The sequence below is a fragment of the Diadema setosum genome, chromosome 16, assembly GCF_964275005.1.
Source record: "Diadema setosum chromosome 16, eeDiaSeto1, whole genome shotgun sequence".
Classification (NCBI taxonomy): domain Eukaryota; kingdom Metazoa; phylum Echinodermata; class Echinoidea; order Diadematoida; family Diadematidae; genus Diadema; species Diadema setosum.
The window spans coordinates 27,134,540-27,159,594 of record NC_092700.1 but is presented as its reverse complement, the minus strand read 5'-3'; the positions used below and the strand labels follow the sequence as shown (position 1 = coordinate 27,159,594).

The 25,055-nt window shown below is 40.3% G+C and overlaps 2 protein-coding genes across 2 annotated transcripts in view; both read right to left on the bottom strand.

The window, feature by feature from the left end:
* The window catches only part of LOC140239564 (uncharacterized), a 59,905-nt gene extending 46,422 nt beyond the window's left edge, over positions 1-13,483 (bottom strand). The window contains exon 1 of the mRNA XM_072319396.1: positions 13,429-13,483. The gene's annotated coding sequence lies outside the window, so the exon portion shown is untranslated. The remainder of the gene's footprint in view (positions 1-13,428) is intronic.
* LOC140240167 (uncharacterized) lies at positions 870-5,079 on the bottom strand. Its single transcript, XM_072319970.1, has 3 exons — positions 4,878-5,079; positions 2,550-2,898; positions 870-1,341 (listed from the first exon to the last, which is right to left on the bottom strand). The coding sequence occupies exons 1-3, from the start codon at positions 5,077-5,079 to the stop codon at positions 1,194-1,196; spliced, it is 699 nt and encodes a 232-aa protein (XP_072176071.1). The 3' UTR covers positions 870-1,193.
* Positions 13,484-25,055: the final 11,572 nt, after the last annotated feature.

The following is a 25,055-nucleotide window of genomic DNA, read 5'->3' as shown; positions in this document are numbered from 1 at the left end:
GACCTTTTGGCAAGAAACTTCCCACAGAATATATATTGGGTTACATGCATACATCAAGTTTTAAAAAAATCCTTCAGCCACTGCATAAATATAAGGAAAGTAGATATATTTTGAGGAGTTGACCTTGACCTTTGACCCCTGACCTTTCACCCATGACCCCCAACTTCCCTAGATAATCACTGCCCATCGGTACAAGCATATATACTAAGTTCCATGAAGATACCTTGAACCATTTGCGAGATATGGAGAAAAACATGAAATTTCAATTTTTTTTTCAAAAAATAACCTGTGACCTTTGACCTTTGACCCTGTGACCCTAAAATCCACACAAAGTATCATCCCCCAAGGATATACCCTCATACCAAGTTTGATGCAAAACCACCACACGGTTCTTGAGATATCAACAAAAACAAAACGGGACGGACGGACGTACGGACGTACAGACGTACGGACGCACGGACGGACGGACGACCCGAAAACATAATGCCTCCGGCCACTTCGTTGGCGGAGGCATAAAAACGACACTCAAAATTATGAATTGTGAAAACGAAAATTATCAAGTTAGATCATAACAGAAATTATCATCCATTCATGTTTTATCTCATTGGAATATGACATGTTTTATTGTTTTGTATTCAACAACGATCCAACCTCATCGTCTTACTGGTTATGTCCTGTATCAAAGTACTGGTCCCTTTAAAAACCATCACAAATGTCTTGCACAAGAAAAGGGGGGGGGGGAATTTGCCTTTGAATGACACAACGGCTCACTCATATGACTTACTTACATTGAAGATATCAATAATTAATATTTCACTCTTCCAGTTCAGATTCATAACATGACAGTCTTCCTAAATTTTCAGACCAAATTCCAGCTATTCTGCCTACTCAATGTGCAGAAATCAGATCCTACAGGTTTTAGCCCGAGCTCGAAGATAAACTCAAATGAAGCTCGGAGGATGTGTTGCCATGCTGACGGTCAAGGAGTCTGCGTGCTACGAAGAAATCACAAGAGTGGTGGAAAAGATGGACTATTTTGCTGGTGACTACTTGGATTGCTTCACCATGCACCCAGGGTTCAAGACCGTTTGCCTATAGATGAATATGTATTTAATAGAAACTGCGTATAATACCAGTATGAGCAACTATATGATGAAGGTAAAAATCTGTTAATGTCGGTCTCTTCATGCGTCCTACAGCTCGAATCCCTTGTACTCCTGAGAAGGAAATGCTTTTCTGATCTGGTTAACAGCACATGAAGGCAGCGGTACCCGCACATATCTTCCCAGGAATCTCCAACACCATCTCACAAGCTGTCGGTACGCAACATGACGGTTTCTCCTGTACAGAAAGGAAAGAAAAAGTACATGTAATAAATTTGAAATTTAGAATGGAGAGAATTAAAAAATCAGAAGATAAATTGTCTTTGATACATGGCTTCTCTTTCCCAATGTTCAGGGCTGGCGGAATGTTTTTAAAAGCATGGGGGCCCACTTACGGGTTTCATGAGCTAACAAGCAAAAAGAAAATAAGTCCTCAGCTCCTCCCTCCCCTTCCATTTCCAGGTTTCTTCAGGTGACAAAAAAAAAAAAAAAAAAGTTCTCAGCTCGAGTCTCCCCCTTCCAGTACTGGGTTAATTTTTTTTTTTTTTTTTTTTTTTTTTTTTTTTTTTGGGGGGGGGGGGCAAAAGTGACAACACCTTATGTATTTCTTTGTAAGGTGCACAGTAAGTGTGGGGGCCCAAGCCCCCACAGCCCCCATGGTTCCGCCGGCCATGATGCTTCCTTATTCATAACATATTGATCAGCAATAGTGTGAATTATGCTTTAATGTGATTCTCGATGACTGTAGGGATATATAGTGCAATGAACATGTTACACCAGCTAGGCTTTCATAAATCCATTGCAGTGATAATGAACAAATATATATTACCACTGACATAGCCAGGAATTTTCAACAGGGGGGCCAAGGCACGCCTGAGCGGGAGAAGGTGTACACCTAGCTCCTACGGTATATAGGGAGAGTTTTGAAAATGCCTTCATCAAATGGCATGCACTGAAAGTCCATATTAGAGTTTTTTTCTCGCCGATCAAAGGGGGGGGGGGGGGAGGGAGGGGGGCATGGCCCTATGCCCCCAGCTATGTCAGTGCAAATTACTCATGATATACCCGTACATACATGTAATCCACACATGTATTATCAGTAGTGAAAGTATGCTTAAAGATAATGGCCCAACGAATTCTCCTTAATTCAATAATTTTTTAATTGTTCACAAATGTTAAGTACGACACCAATGCAAGATTTAATACAGTGTATCCATGAAAATATCAGTCAAAGGGCTGCACTTTGCACTTGCACAAATATGTAACATAGGGCCTATACACCATATTTCCTGTGAATGGGTAATTTTCAATTTTTTTGCTTAAAATTTTGGCAAAAAAACCCCAAAAACAAACCAACTTTGGTACATGCAAGCAGAAATCTAAATTATACCTAAAGTCCTATAAAACAAACAAGAACTAATAACAAAAACCTGTAAAAACACTTACTCGTTGTCTGTGGCATCACCTCTGGCATCTTCATCATATTGTTGCTCATACTGGTAGTAAGCCGTTTCTAATACATATTTATCCAGGCAAACGGTCTTGAATCCTGGATGCATGGTGATGCAATCAAGGTCGCCGCCATCAGCAAAAGAGTCCATCTTTTCCACCACTCTTGGGATCTCTTTGCAGCACACAGACTCCCTTACCGTCGGCATGGCAACACATCCTCCACTGCATGAGCACCTGAACAAAAGACAAAAATGGGGGATCGATGAGATGAGGACGATTGATTGCTTCCTGGAAAAAAAAACGTATGAGAAATATAACTTCCTGGATTCAAAATAATCATTTCAAGGAACACTTCCCTGATCATATTACATGTGACCTCTTTCTTGAGTTCCCATCTGCTGTTTTGCAAGGTTGCAGAAAGTGTGTCTAACTATATATATAGCCCTTATGTATGACCAGCTGTAGACGAGATATTATGTCGCGGCATGGCTTGCAATATATTACAAGTTTGCCAAAATTATCATGCACTGTGGGCCAATACTTGCAATCCTCCCCCTTCGTCACTAGTAATACACTCATAGAAGAAAAAGATGTATGTCAATCAATGAATTAAAAGAAATTAAAATACTAGATGATCCTAGATCATTACAGTAGACTTAATTGAAACAAGACATTAACAGTTAATAGCTCCAAAATTAGAATGATCAGAGTTTGTCTCTTTAGTTGACGTAAACATTGATTAAAAATATTACAATTGCTGAAGAAAAAGAAAGGAATTTCCACATAGGGCTAGATCTAGAAAATAGGTAGCCTACTAGGGCCTATTCTGCTGTAATATTATCAGGACAACCAATAAAATGCCTGATTAAAAAATCTGTTCATTGTAAGAGTGCACATAAATATCAGATTTAGGCTTCATGATCAGATAAAGAGCGGGGATAATAAATGGAATGAAGCATCATCATTCATCAGCGCACATGATCCCAGTGCAGTCACTATGCTGGGCTGCAGGCGCTGCAGTAAGACCTTACTGGTAGTGGCTTTTAGGCGCCAGTGTTCGTACATGTATCAGCATCGGGAAAACGGCGGGGCTGAGCTGGCGGCAGCCCGATCAATGCATAATTCCCCATAATAATTAGTCCACAATAAGAATGTTTTGTTGTTGTTGTTGATTTTTTTTTTCAATATAGAGTCTACTTACAATAAATCAACATCTTTTATACCACTATACTAATTAACTAGATCCAACAGTAGAGTAGGCCTACTAACAGTTAGCGCTAGAAGTACCGTACTATGTTAGTAGTACTAGTAGTACCTGTCAACTAGACCATTACAATAGCTACTTGTAACAAAAAAATTAACACTTTACTTTCAAATTGGTTGATCAGAGCTCGTCTCTTTAGTTGACATAAATGATGATTAAAAATATTACAATTGCCGGAAAAAAAATAAAAATTCCACATCATAGGTAGATAGGACCTAACGTTGTCTTACAGGACGCCCAACAAGCAACATGGTTGGTAGACATAGCCCGACCAGACAGTACTGTGACAGCGACTGGGCTGAGTATAGCTAGAAATTCTGCTGTAATATTTTCGAGACAACCAATAGATTGCCTGATTTTAAAAAAAATAAAAAATAAAAAAATTGTAAGTTTGAGAGCACATAGATTTCAGAGTTAGGCTTCATGATCAGATTCGGACATCATCATTCATCAGCGCACGTACATGAGCCCAGAGCAGTATGCTGGGCTGCAAGCGCTATGAAGCGTAGGGGCTTTTATGCGCCGTTGTTCGTACATAACATGCACGTACACACCAGCATCGGGAAACCGTCGGGGTTGGTGGGAGCCCGATCAACACATAATTCCCCGTAATAATTAGTCCAAAATAAGAATGTTTTGTTGTTGTTTTTTATATAGAGTCCACCCCCATTACCATAAATCAACATCATGCCTATGAAAATATGATTGCTGAGGGAAACAAATCTCAATCCTGCTCATTCAGTTCGAGTACCGTTATAAATTCTATATATTAATAGAATGGTAATGCATGCATGGCTACTCTCGCGCCGCTGGGCCGGCCAAAGTAGTACCGAGCTAGCGGTTGGCAGTGACTGCATGTGCACGGCTATGACAAGCGCGCACACCCATGCCGCTTAGGGCGACGGGACCCGCTCTAAAGCACGTCGAAGCCGCAAAAGTACGGGTAAGGTGCAACTATATATGGTAGAAGGTTTCAGTAATTTTGAGACAAAAAAAAAAATCAGTAATTTGTCTACAATTACTGAAAATCAACCGTTTGACCTACCAATCTCTCTTGCCCAGCCTCCTCTCAATGTCTTCTTCATTCTCTTCGCCTCCGACTGCACCTTCATCTTCGAGCTCGGGCTCAAACCTGTATGGTTTGATTTCTGCACGTTGATCGGTAGGCAGAATAGCTGGAATTTGGTCTGGAAATTCACTGTCAACCATGTCATGTTCAGAATCTGAACTGGAAGAGCTACTGGAAGAGTTGTCGCTCATGGTAGCGTTAGTAATTCCGAGGAAAATACACGTAGCTAGCTCTAATACAGACTGTTGTAGAGGACCAGTGTTAGTGTTATCCGCGCTAGCATAAATCTACGTGTTTATGGAGCCGTCTATACGTAGGGCGTGTCTGCTCGAAGGTCGCATCGTTCTTGAGATGACGTATGAGGAAATACGCGCGCCTTGCGCGTATTTTTGACATTTTTTCAGGGGGCGTTCCCAGAGCTGTATCTTTTCTCAAAATAACACTTTTATTCATCAAAATCATCAAAAAGTAGTCGTAGATGCGAAATCAGCACAAAACATTACATAAAATTGGTCTAAACCTGAAAATTAGGTTGATTTGGGCTTCACGGCCCCTTTAATATGATAACGCATTACGCATTGCACTTATACATTGCCTGTACAGTACGTAATATTCACATTTCACATTGCATGGCAAGTCAACGCAATTCAGTTAAATGCAATTCTTTTTTTGTCGCATACGTTTTCCCAGCACATCGTATGACATTAGAGGGTTCATATCAAGGGACGTAAATATATTCATGGGAGCAGTGCAAAGAATGTTTATCTTTCATACAAATTTCCGTCTGATCCCGACGAAAAGATCCTATTTTGCCAGAAATGGAAGGTATGATAGGATGGGGGCGGGGGATGAGGAACTACTTGGAAGCAAAGCTTGATAATTTTTGTGCTGACAATGAAAGTGAATTGTTGATTTCTGATTGTGAAGTCTAGCATCTGCGAGATCGGAAACCCAGTGGCCATGGATACTATTATACCTACTCCGTACATCCTATAGGAATACATGCTCAAATGCGTGCAGCCTGCATGCTTCATCAGACAAGGGAGGTGGAGAAAAAGAGACTGATTCGTACGTACTTGATTGTATTGAAAATGAAAGGAAAAAAACCACAACAACAACCTCGACGCAGAAGATCCCCTTCGCGACTCTCCATAATATAGTTCCACCCGGTATATACCATCAATGTCATTTCGACGCGTTGCCTTAAAAATATTATTCAGTGCATCGTATTGTTCGATCCAATATCACGCGTGTCCTTGTAATCTACGCAAAATGATCGCAATCAATCTTTTTTGTTGTTTTTCTTTTTTGTTTCTGATTTGTTTTTTTTTTTTTTTTGTTTGACGAGTAAACCGAATTAAAAAAAGGTATATTTGCTTGCTACAGCGCTATTGAAATTACAATTAGTGAACAGACTGGATAGAGCTCATAGCTTTGTCAGAAATAAAGGGAGTGTTTGATAGTACCTGTGCACGGTGATATGAGCCTGCCAACTAACTGAACAAAATCGTTTTATACAAAAACAAATACAAAAACAAAAACAAAAACAAAAACTTCTTTTGAGCGACAATCGCGATTATTCACTTAAGGGAAATTGATATTGTGAACACGCTAATGACCTGAATTATAAATGGAACAGGCGTGACGCCAGAACAGTGGAGAGAAATAGAGACTTGCGTGTTTCTGATGTAGTTCACGTCGGCACTTTTCAGTAATCGTAAATATTTCACTTTACAGCCATCATGATCGCCACCAGATTATGAAGTAGGCCTACCGATTTCCACGTCATGATATATCCCATGGTTGGTGAATGACTGGTTTCATTATATATGGGTCTAGGACAATTACCCCCTGGGCAATTACCCCGGACCCTTCCCCTGTCCCTAATCCTAATCCTAATCCTGAAACTAATCCTAACCATAACCCAAACTCCCAAGACTAAACCCAACCCTAACCCTAATCTTAACTCTAACCTTACCACTAACCAGTATTTAGCCGGAGGGTAATTGCCCTCGGGGGTTAATTGCCCGGATACGATTATATATATGTATTATGTATATATATATATATATATATATATATATAATATAATATAATATATATATATAATATATGTGACCGTGCATCACAAAACGAACAAAAAGTCGCACCCCTTGATTTCACGTGAGGACTCAAAAAAGGTTAAAAGGATCCATCAAGTCAATATTTTAGTTTTTCATATTTTTTTCTTTAAAGAGCTACCCTTCTTCTACATTATTCTTAAGTTTGGGATCATAAAATGAATAGGAAAGTGCAATTTAAGTAGTTTTTCTACAACCCTTTTTTTTGTAGAGTAGTGAGATCAGGTATGTCTTAGAGGCCCCTTTTCATTTCTTGATAACCCTTTGCACACTCTTCACTCTCAAGTCTGATAACTTTTGAAGGTATAACGCTACTGCTTTGAAAGTTGGCATTGATTATTGACAGAATGTGTTAATAGAGCATGCTCAATTTCAATGTAATCTAATAATCTCTTCATTGTTGTTGCTCCAGGGGTTTACATCCTGTTGTGGGTGGTTTTTTTTTTTTTTTTTTTTTTGTCCCATTAATCGCACAACTAGCACGGTTTGGTAAAGATCAAGCGCTTCAATAGACAGATAGACCCTGTACTTCAGATCCTCTTTTCTCGGTTCACACTTGTCCAGAGTGTGCGCTTTCTTTCCAATGTTTTGATAGGTTAGGAAAGTCCATTTGAATTGAGTTATACATCATTTTAAAGCTTTTAAAGAATCTGCCCTTGACTAAAAATCGATGTCTGGCGACTTTTTGTTTGTTTTGTGATGCAGGGTCACATATATACATGTACATACATACATACATACATACATACACATCGTTGCCTTGTGGTGACTGAAATCCCTCATTCTTTTATGATACTAAACTATACCGGACATTATCTGTTTTCAGAACAAACTTGACGTAGAAACACCAAGAAACACCGAAAAAAAACAGCAAAAATTAGAACAAAACAAAAACAGAACACACAAAACAGAACCCTAAGTTGTCAACTGAAAATTAAGCTCACAAAAAGTGCAAAGAAAATGATGCACGTCTCAGATCTTCAAACGGTATGAAGTCCGATACAACTACCTTTTGGCCCACACTTTGACCATAGCTCATGATTGAGCAGTTCATTTTTTTTTATGACAAATTGATTACTCTTTATTATCAAAATGCAACAAAGTAAAGATTGAAAAGCGTCTATAACTTGCTACGCTATGTAAATTTTGGTATCATGTTTTTAATTTCCCTTCGGGGGCCGCGAAGGGGGGGGGGGCAAACCAGCGTAAAAAAAAAAATAGTAGGAGGTGTAATGCAACCCGAGTAGGACTGACCGGCCGCTTCCAGCTCACTGCGCACAGGTCGTCTGATGCAGCGACGCCGCCACGCCAATAGCGGGAGTCGATGGTGGGAGACTAATTGAAATTTGCGCGAATAAATGCACCAGCATGTTTGTTTGTAGTTCACCACACGTTTGTTTTCCCTCCCTCTCATCCTCCCTTGTTTATTTTACGTGAACTTCGCACAGGATTTTTATCATGGGGGGGGGGGGGGGAGGGGGTAAGGGGAGGGGTGGTGGGGACCGGTCGTTCTGGATATCAAAGCAAATGCGTGATGCTTGTTAACTGGAGCGTCGTGATACAGCAAGAAAGTACTCACACATCCAAACACGCACACAAACAAACACATACACACACACGCACACACACACGCACACACACACACACACACACACACATACACTCAGACGTATCGAATGCATGCAGCCTTACAGGCCCCCTAATATCTCCTGTAAGACCCATTTCCATCGTAATGATTTCTGATGATGTGAAAGGTCTTCGTATATCATATACTATTAGGGATTTCTTTAATCATGCTAAATCAGAATTGACGTTTTTTATATATTTGATATTTTTATTGTCTTCTGCCAAGGTATATAGCTCCATAAAGCTTATTTCCTGGGTTTGTCTCCTAGCCTCCCCCCCCCCCCCCGCACTCGTCATCACCCATTCCCCTCCCTGCCATCGCCCACTGACTTGTTCAAATAAAGGTGGCTATAAAACCGGGCACGCCCCTCATGGAATCTACTGTGTGCATTGAAACTGCACGTATCTCACGTAGATATGAACATCGTGAACTGGTTTACACTTAATAGTGAGCACCACGTGTTGGCCACTCCAACCATCTACATTCATCCCGCGCAATTCACATGAGCGTTGTACACATGATTGACATAATTATATTATCTGAATAACGGAAGAACAAATAAAACAACAATAACAACAAATACCGTCCTCACACAATATGTATGATGAACAAGGGGGGGGGGGGGGAGGAGGTGAGGTAATGCGCATCATATAGCTCCGTCTATAAACCACTCAAATTAATTATCCTTGGTGCTACAGATTGCATGCATTTAAAGTGTAGAGCGGTATTTTTTTTTCCAGTATCAACGGCTTTGTTGGTGGTAGTGCAGGGCTACCTTGAAGCAGTAGGTCAAATCTGGCTTCCATATTAAACAAGTATCTATCTTGCTGTTGAGGTCAGCTAATACCGGAGGTATTATGCCTATATATATATATATATATATATATACTATACAGAATATACGCGTATCTGCTATTGACTTATAGTTATATAAATTATGTCTACACATTATGGAATAGATATATTTCTAATGATAATGCAACATAATGTGATATAAAGGTAAAATGGTAAAATATGATATGATACAATAAAATACAATGAAATATACCACAATGTTATATGCTATTTCCGTTTCACCGATAGATTAAGCTGGAAATCGAGTTCAGATGCTAAATTAACAAAATCATGGTCACGTTTAATCATACATTGTATACGTTCATGTTTGTCTTTTCTTTTGATGCATCACAATATTGTTAATTTCATATTGTTGAGTCACTTTCAGCCAGGCAACCTGTTGCTATGGTTATATCCCCGCCAGTGGAAGGTTGTGGGTATAAAAGTACAATAATGTAAATATACGCAAACACACGCACATGCATACACCCGTTTTCACTCGCGTCTGACACCCGCCGTGCGGGTCGGACCGATAATTGCAATCCAAACGCTAATTCATCAAGGAAGGATCTCATTCTCACCCAGTCTGTGAGTGATCGCCCATTTGACGAACGGTGGCGTGACAACATAGAGCAGGTGACTGAAAGCTGGCAATGTCACCGCATCATTAGGATGTTTTCGACCACACCAAGGTTACAGGCGCTCGCTTATAGCTGAAGTATGTTTTAGTTGAAGAGTCAACCTTTGAAAACATGCTGAATATCCTCCTAGCGAGCCACTTCCGATATGAAGTTACAAATACACGCGTGAAAAAACATCAACATTTCATGTGTAAACAGTCATGTTCACATACAGTCATACACACACACACACCCACAAACACATACACATACAAATGAGCAATTTTAGTAGACAAAATGGGCATAGAAAAAAAAACACGATGAAATAAGCAGACACATACACTATTCGTAAATTACATATATATATATATATATATATATATATATATGAAGAGTCTGTTTGCAAAAACCGATAAGTCCATTTTTGACGATTTTGAAGTACGGTCTCTGTCATAAAGTACAAAATAATACCTTTTAAATGATATATTGGTCACTACATATAAAGGTAACATTTTTAAAGTTATGGTCAAAAGAAGCAACAATTTTCTTATTATTCTCTTTATTTTTCTTGGGCAAATATCTGCATTTGACAAATATGGACTTATCGGTTTTTGCATACAAACTCTTCATATATATATACATGTGTGTGTGTGTGTGTATGCCTTATGCATTCGTTGCATATACAGACAATGGCGATTTAGTAATAGTCAATTATGTGTCGGTTACTGGATGTTTAAAATTTTCATACAATGGTTAAAATCAGATCTTTCATTATAGGGATATCATTTTTGATCTTCAATTGAATGACCTTTTTTGTTTTTGTTTTTCGTAGTAAGATTGTCTTGCTTCTCGGATCTGATCAATTTAATTCAATCTAACTTCAAAAAAACAATACGATTGTACGTCTACAGTATCATGTGCCTACACTCCCTGCTTGTTTTTTCTCTTGCTTTATACGCTATTTGATTCCTTCAATCGCCCTGCTATGCAATAAACAGTGATGCATTACGAAATTCCAATCAGAGCGATGACAGCCTGTTGAGTAACTGGTAACTGAGCCCTTTCAAATCGAAAGAGAAGAGAATGAAAGAAGAAATATCTATTACGGTGTTTTTTTTTTTTGTTTTTTTTTTTGTTTGTTTTTTTACATGGAGTATGTCATATGCATGTACAAATACTCCCTGGGGAAATATTAGTTTTCAGGAGCATCGGGTGAATAAGAACAAAGAACCTGTCCTTCGGGGAACTTCCCCCTTCTCAACATCAAAATCTCGACGGGATGTATTGTGATTGCCTCAATTTGGCGCCAACGCCAGGTTCAAGAGCAATATCCATGGCAACAGTGCAGACTTTTGACATTTTCCTCATAATCCCCCATCTTTCCCTCAGCGCACTGTCATACATATTATGAACTTTTTTTTTTTTTCATGCCTTCGCCAAGCTATTGGATCTGGTTCAACTGCAATAAAAACGAATTTCGTTTGCGCTTCTTGTCCTGAATTACAATACGTTATGTGATATGCCTTAACCATCCATGCGAGTGAAATATGCCGTCTGTACGTTTTATCCAAGAATTGAGATAAAGTATTTCATCTTAAATCACTTTCACATCCAAACAAGACCAAAACAGGAAACTAAAAAGGGTATAAACTACATCAGGAGATGGAGATGAGATTGGTAATATCTCTGTTAATCTTTATAATTTCATAAAGCTATGATGTCAACCGACACGTTTTCTCTGATCGAGATATCTTGACTAGAAAGTCAATGTTGACATAAAAATAAATGCTAGATATCCAAACGACTCAAATGATAGCCAAGTGATTCCTCATATGTTGTTGTTGTTGTTGTTGTTCGGGGGGGGGGGTGCTCATTTACGGAGCAATTGCCTGAGAGACAGCGAGAGTCTACGGTTTAGTCTGAACATCATGAAATTGCATATTTCATGATTTTTTTTTTCTAAAAAAAAATTAATTGAAAAGGCTTGATTGGCAAATATCAGATATGATTAATGATAACCATTATATTATGTATTAATGTTAATTCAATATTTCGGTAGACTATATCATGTTCGAAAAAAAAAAAGACAAGACTGTAGGCCTAATTAATTGGTAATTTGGCTTCAAAAGGGCACACCGCACACACACACACACACACACACATGTATTAGGATTGTTAATTTGATAGGCCTGTGTACTGTATCTTACTTTTCTTTGTCTTCATTTACGAAGGTTGCAGTTAAAAAATGTTTTTGAAATGAAGAAAAGAATGTTTCAATGGGCCGTTCTTTCCTTTACTATAGCTTGTCGTATATGAAGTCTGATATTACCAAGAAAACAATCGTGGCAATGGTCACATCCTAATAATTATTCAGGATTGAGTGATCATAGCAGACACGTCAATCAGTTTTGTCTCGGGCAAAGAGTATTCTAAGCATCACAGGACAAAAATGCACAAAGCAACACCCACACCAGCAGCCGAGACACACTGTCAGGCACACGTATAGTAAATACATAATACACACGAATATAATTATGTTAAGCAGGGATTCACATGGTTATAAATGTTTACTAAGAACTTTTTGCGACTTAGCCTACAAAAATGAGAACGTCCAAAGTCACGAGATGTAGTGAAAGAATCTTTGGAACAATCTGAAGCAGGTATACAATTGTATCAGATATAGAAACTGTAAAAGTGGCACTGAGGTCTTCGGAAGATTAAAACTGTGTAACCCCATACTATGGTGATCATAATTGTATTGACTACACATTATTAACTGTGATGGCGATGAATGGCCAATAAAGCCATTACGAAAGCATCTTCTACCTGTAACCCTTCAAATTATTGAGTACATTGTATACATTGTTCAAATATGATGATAAGTGGGCGTATGCGAATATAGGAACCAACATTAGTGCTACATAAGAATTGAGATATGATGGGGTAGACAGTCCTTTACGAGCAGACGAGTACAGAAACTAATAGGATACAAGTTCAATGAAAGAACAAAGGTCATGGAATGATTGAGGTAACAGAATGATATCAAATCAAAATAAGAACAAAAATTCAATATGAGTAGATTACATAATGTTCAAATGTAAAGCTGAACAACTTTGATCTGCACACTTTGATACAATTAGGAACACCTTAAAAGCTGGTAAATTGAGTTGAAGATTATAGTTCACATGTAACTAACAAGTTGCGGGCTATAGACACCAGTCAGCAACAATGTAATCAAATGTCTTGCCCTTACAGGCAAGTACAGAGATACTGGGGATGAGCTTCGGATGTGCAACAAATATTTTCTTGCAAAGCAAAAATTATGAAGCGTTAACTTACCAGAGACTAGAAAGCTGCGATGGAAAAATACCGTTTCTTCATGATACCTGGAAAGACAAAAACCACCTGCTGTTCGCAACCACTTGGGACTGACATGTTCATTTGAAGAGAGTTTGACGCCCGTTGTAATCGCGACAAATGGAATTCCTCATGGACGAAGTGACCCCCTATGAGGTTCCTCCCGTTATAATGAGCCTCGTTTAGGTGGTCTTAGCATCCATCGCAACACGACACAACATACGTCTACACTGATCAGTGTTCACCTCGCCGATTGGCTCGCGGCGCGCCGTGAAATCGCGCTTAACCCACTGCGTACGACGCACGCGTGTTGCATATGCATCTAGAACATTCTCGGGGATTTCATCGTCAAATCTCGGGGGCTTAGAGTTAAGTGCTTCTTGGCCTGAATTGACTCGTGGGCCCTGCTTAGCGCAACCACCTGCTGGATCACTCAGTATAGGAGAGAGTGAAATGGAGAGACAGACAGACAGACAGACAAACAGACAGACAGAAGACTGAGCAGAGGGATTAGTAACACTATCATCTCTACTATACCATATCAAGCCGTATCAGCAAGCGGTGAAAAAAGAGAGTAAACAGACCTAGATAGAGACAAGTTACGGTGGAAAATTAGCACAAGCACCTCGATCTAATTTGTCTACTTCTAGCAAACAAAATGAGAGACAAACACGTTGTGAGATGCTGTTTCTTGAAAGGAAAAAAAGAGACAAGTTTCTCCAGACGGCGGTTTGGGAAATTCGCCTCGATTCTGATTGGCGCAGATTAAATTGAGCGATCCTCCAGATAGCTCGTATTGACAAGCTCCTCGCCGAAAGGTAATTGGAAAAGCTGTTCCCTGCGCCTCCCTTAAAACATCATGGTTATAGTAGATAAGCAGGCGGATGAGGCAAGCTGCATACAGTCCGATATGCCTCATTCAACATGTTCAATGCAACTTATAGTCCTGACCATGCAGACTCTACCAGCGCTCCATCTCAAAGCCACATCAAAAGCACAAACATTGAATTCATCAATCCTTCTTTTTGCTTGTGTGTGTGTCCATGAGCAGAGAGCAATTTAATGCCCCTTTGTCAAGAACACACCCACAAATAACATACGCATGAATATGTTTATATATTATATATATATATATATATATATATATATATATATATATATATATATTTATATATATATATATATGTGTGTGTGTGTGTGTGTGTGTGTGTGTATGTAAATGTGTGTGTGTATTTTTTTTTTTCAGAGAAGAGAACAGACATACACAATTCAGTTTTCAACCTCGAAGTATTCACGTGGTTACCGGTCTGTCATCAATAAATGATGAAGTTCTGGAGAGCGTTTTCAGTCCCTGCAGAAAATAGATATAGGTAGATACATAGATAGATAGACAGACACATAGAGAACGAGGAAGGGAAGGAGGTTGAGTTAAATAGAGGGAGAGTGAGAGACTACAGAGGGAGAGGGAGAGAAAGCGAGGGTGAAAGAAAAAAAAAAGAAAAAAAAAAACCCTCAACCGTACACACACACACTGAAACATTATTCAAGGAGTGCCAAAAAAAAAGGACAGAATATTACAATGATCCAGAATTCACGCGACTTCTCCTCGTCCCTGACTGTTAATTTCGTCATGCGCTGTTGGTAAGCAAATGAATTAGAGATCGCACTTACCGGGTATTGCTTTCGCAAATGGATTGTTCGCGAGTTCCGATTTCATCATTCATTTCGAAATGACATGAGCACGCTCGTCGTCCGTTACTTCCCTTGCGATGTCCCCGCTATCCTGCCGAGCTTTCGGCGAGATGTTTACTGTTACATTACCCTCGAGTTGACAGAGGATGTCGCGACGTTTGCGTGTCCTGTGTCACTCCAACGACTTTGGGGAGTGGCTCAGCTAATGTTTTTTATTTTTTTATTTTTATTCAAATCTGTATATTTCTTTAACATCATACCAGGTATAATGTAAGGCTCGACATCAGCGATACCCTGATACCCCGTGGCCAACAAAAATTAGATGTCGCGCCACTTTTATCTGAGAAATTATGTTTTTATGATCCGACTGGGCTACCAAAATAATGTCAGTACATTTTCTTTATGTATGTGTGTGTGCGTGCGTGTGTGTGTGTGCATGTGTTTCGTCAAGAAAAGGGGATAGTATCTCGCCACTCAGTGCTTGAATACTGCAAACATTTCAGGCATAGCTGCTGAAATATTGATGTTTTATTATAAAGCATGATCACAGTGCAGCCTTAGCTAGTAGTGATTCTAAAGAAGGAGTTACCAACAAGTAAATAAGATTATTTCTTTTTCATCAAATTTCCGCGTAATTACTTGTCTCACTACCCATCCTCATCCAACCCCCCCCCCCAAAAAAAAAGAAATTAACAAACAAACAAACTATCAAAAAACGGCGCATAATTATGAAAGACAGCCAAAACTTGTGTGCTCAATCTGAAGCATTCACGACTGACTGGTAGCCGCCCTTAAAATCATGCATGAAGAGATATATCCATTCTTCTTATCAAACAGTAATTCATCCCACTCAGACACGTCGGTCTTTTGCTGCTTCCAAGTCAAACATCCCTCGATCCATCGAAATGTCGAGATGAAAGCCCCCAAAACAAGGACGGTCCCTCCCCTTGGATAAACACTGAAAGCACACACTATGCCTTCACCATCACTCTTCCGCGAAAGACTTGAGAGCTCGTACGACGGGAAAAGAAGTAAACGGGCCGGACACGCGAGTGCTTGAAGAGTTCGGCTTTCAGCATGGGCAAACACGGGTGAAAACATTGCATCGTTCGATTTCTGCCTATTTTTTTTTCTATGTTTCGTCTTTGTACCTAAAGAATGGTCTTAGGGGATATTCCATTTCTCTTTCTCACCCGCTCTTTTTCTCTCCATTTTTTTTTAAATCACATCATAGATAATTAATATGTATACATCAACATCTCCTTTTCTGTAAATGCATGTGTCTGTATCGGAGAGAGATACTAATCAGTATGGTTTGCATACATCAGTTCACGTGCCTGGGTATGAATATTACAATATGCATGTCTATTTGCATGTATGTACGCTTGTATGTATGTAGAACCAGATATATTTTTTTTTTCCAGGAACGCTACATCGATTCCATCAAGTGATGTAAATGCTAGAGCGTACTATACAATTAAAGTGGTGTATTTTTGTGGAGTCGGTATACAGGTATCTGAGTTCAAAATCAGCTCGTAAATAATCCCTATGTCTATAGAGGTGTTTCCCTCATTCAGCAATGCAAAATTTTGCCCGAAAGGTACCCTTTAATTTCAATGGGTGATTTTCAGGCACATCGTATGTGTGGTTTCGTTTCAAAGTGGAGATTTGGGAAAATGCTGACAAACTGTACTTGGATATATCCATGTTTACTTGTCGGTTTATTGAGATAAGTACAAGTTAAAAATATAGCAATGAGTTATATCATACAGAGCAAAGTAAACCCCCTCCCCCTTCCCCCAAAAAAGAACATAGAACACAAAGAAAACATGCAAACAAACAAATAAAAAACAACAAAAACGACGGTTGAGTAGAGAGATTTGAGGAAATATGACATACAAATATTGTACTTGAAAATGCATTCCATGCCAAAGAGCCCAGACAAACCTCACTCACTATGTAAAGATGTGTGCGTGTGTGTGTGTGTGTGTGTGATAACTGAACTCCTCTGTTTTTACATGACGACTAAAGGATTTATAGGCAAGCAATCACGTGACTCAAAGCATTAGGTCTCTTCTGAATGAAGAACTAGGTAATGAGGATGAAGTGCCTTGCCTGGGGCCAAACCTTGCGGCCAGGGGATTCGAACCAAAGACATCGTTATCAATAATTGATAATCAGCGGTCATATCCACTGAGCCAACAGCTCCCCGAATCCCAAGTGATCAAGAATATTATGTCTAAACCATTTCATTACATCTCCTTTACACTTTGCGCAGTACCGATTCTACCAGGTAACCACATTAGTTAGTGGGTTGATTTTGATGTACAGCAATTATTATCATTAACACTTAAGTATAGAGAATTGTTTTTTCTTGCACAAACACACACACTAAAATGCAATACGTCTTTAACCGTCTTTAACCTCGTATCTGACCTACAAAAATCTACAAATCGCCATGGATCCGCCACGTACAAATTCATATACTCTCCTGGTCAGAGCGTGGGTTGTTCATTAGCAATTTGATAGCACATTATACGGTATTGAAATTTGAAAGTTGACTGCACAATACAATCTCAATATTTCTGCCTATTATACATAGATAGGTAGATGGATAGATAGCCAGATAGATAGATAGACAGACAGATAAATAGATACATAGATAGACAGACAGACAGATAGATAGATAGACAGATAGATATATAGATAGATAGACAGATAGATAGATAGACAGATAGATAGATAGACAGATAGATAGGCAGATAGAAAGACAGATAGATAGATACATAGATAGATAGACAGATAGAAAGACAGATAGATAGATAGATAGATAGATAGATAGATAGACAGATAGATAGATAGACAGATAGATAGATAGATAGACAGATAGACAGACAGATAGATAGATAGATAGATAGATAGACAGAGAGACAGAATATACTTTCCCTGTAATTAATCGCTAAAGATAGATAGACAGAGAGAGAGAGGGGGGGGGGGGAGCTGTTGCTGCTTCCCTACCCTGGATATTGTCGGTTAATCGCAGAATTCAAAAAGCAACCTCGCAGCATCTGAAGTGACCACTGTTTTCCCCGCATTCTGCATTATAGAATTGCAGCATTATCGCTTTGACGCAAGCATACAATTATAAATGGAAAAGCAATTAACTAATTGGATTCCAAAAAATTTTTCTGGACGAACTTGCGTAATAGTACAATCAGCCACAGGAAAAAAAAAATGAAATCAAAATAAAATGGCACTAGCCCTGCTTTACAGCTGAACGATCGTGCGGGCTTCGAATGCAAATAGGTTAAGTGCATTAGCTGGTCCGGAGACCTTGTTTGCTAATCGTAGAGAGTAAGGCATATTCAGGAGTTCACATCAAATTAAGTACAGTGCATCACGATCTGACCACTTGGGGGGGGGGGGGGAGATGGCAGAGTTGAATTTCATTTATTTTTCAAGCATTGTTTTATTATCATTATTGTTTCGGGATTGTAAATGTTTGCTTCGTCCCAGTAATGTTGTGATACATGTTAAAAATCTGACTTAGATGTGAACGCTATTACTAAAACTTGTTTGATTTGATTTTCTTGTCAATGCCTTAATTGTTAATGTGACAGTTATCAGTGATACAGTGTATACTTGTATAGTGTATGTTGTCTTGTTAAACACTTCTTTGTAACACTGGAAATGCACTAGCTGTTTCTGAAAATTTCTGAAAATTCAATCGAATTTTGTTGAAGGTACATTCCAGGATGCAATACCTCAAGACCTTAAAATGTCAATTATCAGTCTGGGTGCCGGGGGATCAAACTTGCTCTACCGTCGGACCAATGTTTTCGATGGTTTTACCTTATTTCGAAGCTACTGAATCCTAATCTGGATGATCATGATGTAACTCTTGCACCCGTGAGGATTTTGATATATTCAACATGGCCTCCCAAAACTGAGATTACCACAATTCAAACCCGGATGATGTATAGCTCTTTCAATCCTTAAAAATTTTGAAAATTTTGAAATTGAATACACCGAAGGTGAAAGGTTAATGGAAATGGCGGCCAAAGATACATGAAGGGTTTGTTTGCAAAAACCGATAAGTCCATTTTTGAAGATTTTGAAGTGCGATCTCTGTCATAAAGTACAAAATAATAATACCTTTTAAATGATATATTGGTCACTGCATATAAAGATATATTTCTGAAGTTATGGTCAAAAGAAGCAAAAATTTTCTTATTATTCTCTTTATTTTTCTTGACCTTTAATCGCAAATATCTCCATTTGGCAAATATGGACTTATCGGTTTTTGCAAACAAACTCTTCACATGCACGTACTGTAGTACGCGTGGCCATAGTACGCTTGAAATGGGACTAACGACATCAGAAAACATTGCTCCAAGACTTGTTGTGCAGATATAGCAAAATGGCGTCCGAATAAAATGCATACATCGTGGCCATCATACGCTAGAAACAGGTCTAGCGACATCAGAATACCTTGCTCCAAAGTTGATTTTGTTGTGTAGATAGCAAAACGAACTTTGGGTCATCCTGGATTTTGTTTGTTGCTGGACATGCATGTGGATGGTGCGTTGGTTTGCTGCAGGTGTTGTGGGTGTGGGCGGCGGTGGTTTGTGTGTTGTTACTGGGGTGGGTCGTGGGGAGATTTTGCCTTACGTCCGTTCATGGCGGCCATCAGGGAGAATTCCGCCCGACCATCCGGGGGTTGCATCTCTTTTATTGACTTCTGGGTGTTCTGCATGAGTGATCCCCGAGAAGCCTAGGCTTTTCTTACCAGCCGTTTTCTCTAAAACCTAGAAAGGACAATGTCCAGCAGCAAAATCCCATTGTGTAGCATGCTGTGAAAGAGACCTGTAAGAGAAGACTAACCCCCTTATTGTTCTGATCAAATTAGTGTTCATAATGTAGCTACAGTATGAAGAATTGACCCCTTGAAACCACAATCCCAGAGATCCAGTAATTCCAGTATACAACAGGTTGTGAATATAGTGATGACATTTTCAATACACCTGTTGGTAGGCTTTACCGGTTTTAGGAGCTTTAGACACTAAGTATTCTGTACGTATGGTCAAGGATTGAAGTTCAAGACTGGAATGGACAGTCGATAATGTATACCGGCCTTTCAATACGGATTGTGTAGGAATACCACGCTTTAGTGTGTAGGCTTTCTGTCCGTATTCAATCACGCAAACGAGTCACGCCCATCCATTCACTAAATTCACTGACAAGGCTTTAAATATAGTGCCTCTCTTCACATGCTGAAAGGAAACTCAAACCCAAAGAGAAATGTGGATTGAGTGAAAGCAGCAACGTTATATAACGTTTCTAGCATAATTAAAGAGCACTTGACTAACCGCTTTCAGAAAGCAGGGGGAATAATTGCTACCCTTATTAAATATAATAAATTATGTCAGTATCAACTTGATGGAATGTGTAATTTTCATGAATTTTTTTTTTTTTTTTTTTTTGGTGTGTGTGGAGGTCCCTTTACATTTCCGTTATATTGTTGTCCACACATACGTCATAACCTCTAGTAGTCTCCTCATCCAGCGGTTCCAACATCAAACCTTTAAAATTTCATAACCTTTGCATCGATTTCCTCAAACTTTCACTGATATATTCTACTAACGTTGCTGCTTTCACTCAATCCACATTTCTCGTTGGGTTTGGGTTTCCTTTAAACTCAGCACTTAATTGAAGTTTGAGATCTAATGCACCCCTCACAGACACAATGTTGGCAAGATGACCTCACATTTGCTCACTAGAATAATGTTCATGCCTGAACATCCGCTTTGAGACTCACTTTTCTTTTTCCTGTAACAGTGGTAATTCTCCCATGAACTCTTCGACACACAAGTTTCTCTCAAAAATCACTTTACTTAAGGACGTGTAACACCTTTCTGGGCAAGCTACGCGGGCTTGTTGCGAAGAGGAATTTTCCAGCACGCAGAAGAATTTCCGCGGGCGGACAAAAATATTTGCGAGTTTCGCACTTGTTTCTTACCTACCAGACGCGTGCTACTTTATACCTTCTACTTGCGTGTATTACGTATGACCTGCGTGAGAGCTTTGAAACCGATCCGCTTTCTGTTACAAGCGACTTACGGGTATTGAGAAGTACCTGCGTTGGAGGTGCCTGCGACGTGCTGTCCTAACCCGGTATGGGTCTCCTACTGGTGTTCTGCCTGAACCTCTGCGAGCGAACCCCCACGACTCACTCGGAACAAGTTTTGGGCATGCTCAAGGCCTTGTCATACCGTATCTGCGGCTTGACTTGCGGGGAAACAAATTTGCTGCTCAGAGCTCTCCGCAGTTGGTCCGCCCCTGACAGTACGTAGCGCGTATCTCCCCTGTAGTTGCCCGGAGGTGACCAAGACTTTTTCCGGGTGAGTGGCGAGGATGCCCGGAGAGGTCCACGCAGAACGCCAGTAGGAGGCCCTAAAGGCCGTGTCACACCAGCCTTGCGTGCGACTTCCGAAGAACATTTTTGCTATCCGGAGGTCCCCGCAGATGACCCGCACATGACAGTACCTAGCATGTATCTCAAAAGTAGTTACCCGGAGGTGCGCACGCTGGCTCTATTTACCCGCTGCCAAAAAAGGCCCTGTCACACCAGCTAAGCGGGCTTATTGCGTATGGGGATTTTTCAGCACGCAGAATAATTTCTGCGGCCGGACAAGGTTTAGGGCGAGTTTGGCGTGGGTATTACATGATAAACGCGTGATACCTATGTCCTTCTTGCGTGTATTCCGTTGAACTGCATGTTAGGCGCGTGGGTGTCACGTGATAGCTTCGTGATAGCTTCTTTTATGTCAGTTACGGGCGACATACGGGCTCTGCGAAGTACCTGCGCTACAACTGCGTGTTATCTGCGTACTAGTCGCCTGCGAGGTGAGTGCTAGCCTGAACAATAGGCTGGTTCGAGTGGATGGGCAAACAATCATTTGTCAACTAGCTTCAGAAGTGAAGATGCCGTAGACGGAAAGTGCACAAGGGCAGAGAACGTCCAGTGGATGGACAGCCACAAAGCCCGGAAGATTCACAGCAAATGCATCAAATTGCTGCTGAAGTCCATTCGGCGGATGAAGTCCTGTCCGAAAGGGACCAGGTAGTCCTCGACGCCATAGAGGACAGAGGACAAAGAGGAGAATGAGCCCACAAACGGCACGCACTCCCTTCACATAGGCATACATCAACGGGCAACTTACCTACTTCAAGTGGGTCAAATGCCTGTGAATTGCGGCGGCTACGGCCCTCCTACGGGTGTTCTGCGTGGAACTCTTCGGCCAATCTCGCGACTCATCCGAAAATAGTTTTGGTCATGCTCAAAACTTTGCTGCGGGAAAATTGGACTAGCATGCGCACCTTCGTGCAACTAAGGACGATATAAGTGCTAGGTACTGTCAAGTTCGGGCCAACTGCGGAGAGCTCTGGGTAGCAAATTTGTTTCCCCGCAAGTCAAGCCGCAAAACTTCCCCAGATACGGTATGACAAGGCCTTGAGCATGCTCAAAACTTTGCTCCGGAAGAGTCACGGGAGTTGCCCGTAGAGGTACGCGCAGAACACAAGTAGGAAACCCTTACCGCAGCACCTCACAGGCAACTCCAAAGCAGGTACTTCGCAATCCCCGTAAGTCGCTCGTAACAGAAATGATCGGTTTCAAAGCTCTCACGCGAGTCACACGGAACGCACGCAACTAGAAGCTAAGTAGCACGCGTCTAGTAAGTAAGAACAAGTGCGAAAATTGCAAACATCTTGTCCGCCCGCGGAAACTCTTCTACGTGCTTTAAACTACCTCCTCGCCACAAGCCCGCGTAGCTTGCCCGGACAGGTGTGACACCGCCTTTATCGGCGGCACCTCGCATGCGACTCCCAAGCAGGTACTTCGCAGTCCCTGTATGTAGCCAAGATAATGACATTTTGTGGGACTTGTGCCATTCCTTCAGAGGAATTCCTTCACTGAGTTGCCAGCCCCCACGTGACTGGTACACAGGTCACACAGTATACCCGCAAGTAGAATTTAAGTAGAACGCGTCCAGCAAGTGAGACACATGTACTGACTCGCCCAAATCCTTGTCCGCCCTCAGAAATTGTCCGGTACGCTGGAAAATTCATACACGCAACAAACCCACGTAGCTTGCCCGGAAAGGTGTGACAAGGCCTAAACATGGTTGTGGGTAAAAAGATGTGCGTGCGACTACGGGTGAGATACGTGCTAGGTACTGTCATGTGCGGGTCACCTGCGGGGACCTCCGGGTAGTGAAAATTGTTCTTCGCAAGTCGCACGCAAGGCTTGCCCGGAAAGGTGTGACACGGCCTTAATAAAAAGAATACAGACAACTGCTGAAAGGAGGGGGGAGCATTGCACTTTGACCCAACCACAAGCACTAAGGCCAATTTAGGCTCAGCAACACCAACCAACAAACAGCAACAAAAATGTAAAAACATGTGAATATGTGTAACTGAGTCTTTGCATAGAAATCCACGTACTGATGTACATCACATGACGGTTTGGTATAAAAATTCTCACTCCAAACCATAATTGACGGATAAAACAAAATAAGTCCTCCTTCATTTTTTTTTTTTTTTTTTTGACAGTTTTTCTTGATGGACTGTGAATTTGGCAACAAGCTCTGCGACTTGCCGTTAACTCAAGACTTATCGAAGACTGGCTGAAAGCACGGTGATTTTATGCATGTATGTTATAGTCATTTAGTTAATGGGGATCACAACATTTCTCTCCCCCCCCCCCCCCCCCCCACTCTCTCTCCCTCTCTTTCTTATCATCCATTCTGTAGATACGCAAGTCGACAAAATGATACAACGTAATGTTCTTTGGTATGTATGATTACATCATATAATAAAAGTATATTTCATATACGCATTTTGAAAATTTACCGATTGACATGATCTTTTAAAACGCCTGATACACAAAACATAAGTAGATATTTTTCGAGAAGAACAGCACACACTTAATTCCGCAAACAACTTTCACGGCACTTGATAACTTCTCGATTACTCGACAAAAAGATTATGTGCGTAGGGAATATTGATAATTTCGAAATTAGATATTTTATAGCATACATCATACGAAGTGATTTACCCGAAGGTTATAGTTATGCCTCGTTAGACCAGCTACAATATCGTTTTCATTTTACCATGACTGTTGAATGACAAACTACGTTTGAAGCACCTTGGTGACATCGAGGGCACCTAATTGTCGGAGCATTTCATTGCATCCCAGCAAGTTGAGGAAGGTACTCTTAAAAATCCATTTCCCGGTACGTTCACATACCTCGTTTGCGATATCGGGATTACTAAATTTTATTGGAGCATTTTATTACATTCTTTTATCGAATGAATGAAAGAAGGTACTCTGTAAAAACAATGAAAACATTATTTCCGCCGTCACATATTCAGATGTATATGAAATCATTGATATGGAAATTCGCCAAAAGAAGAGTTTTTGATCGATACAAATGCATAGAAAAGCGTATGGTGCTCTATAATGTCTGATATATCGCACACGAATTACCGGTACCCTGCCTATGAGGGCTAAGCAGTAGATATAATGCCGCAAAGCAAGTTGGAAAATAAAAACAAGCGAACTTTAAAGGAGACCTCCGGATGATTTTCAGATTTTTACATTTGAACAACTAAAAATTAGTTATAATGAGGACAGAGTTTCAGAATTTATGATAATTGGGATGAAGAATATGAACATATTTGAAATTTATAACAAACTGCATTGCACAAGGATGATGACATGGCAGGGTCACCATAAGAATGCATGAGTTGGGGCTCAAGAAAGTAGAATAAAAGAAGAAGGCATGCATAAAAATATATTAAACACAGGTGAACTCGCAAGCAAGCGACATTGTAATGGAATTACACTGCTACAT

Excerpts from the sequence above, each read along its gene's own strand:
- LOC140240167 (XM_072319970.1), bottom strand. The coding sequence starts at position 5,079 with ATGAGCGACAACTCTTCCAGTAGCTCTTCCAGTTCAGATTCTGAACAT. Across the intron at positions 2,899-4,877 it reads AGACATTGAGAGGAGGCTGG|GAAATGATTATTTTGAATCC; the intron begins GCAAGAGAGATT and ends GAAGTGTTCCTT. Across the intron at positions 1,342-2,549 it reads GGTGATGCCACAGACAACGA|GAGAAACCGTCATGTTGCGT; the intron begins GTAAGTGTTTTT and ends CTTTCTGTACAG.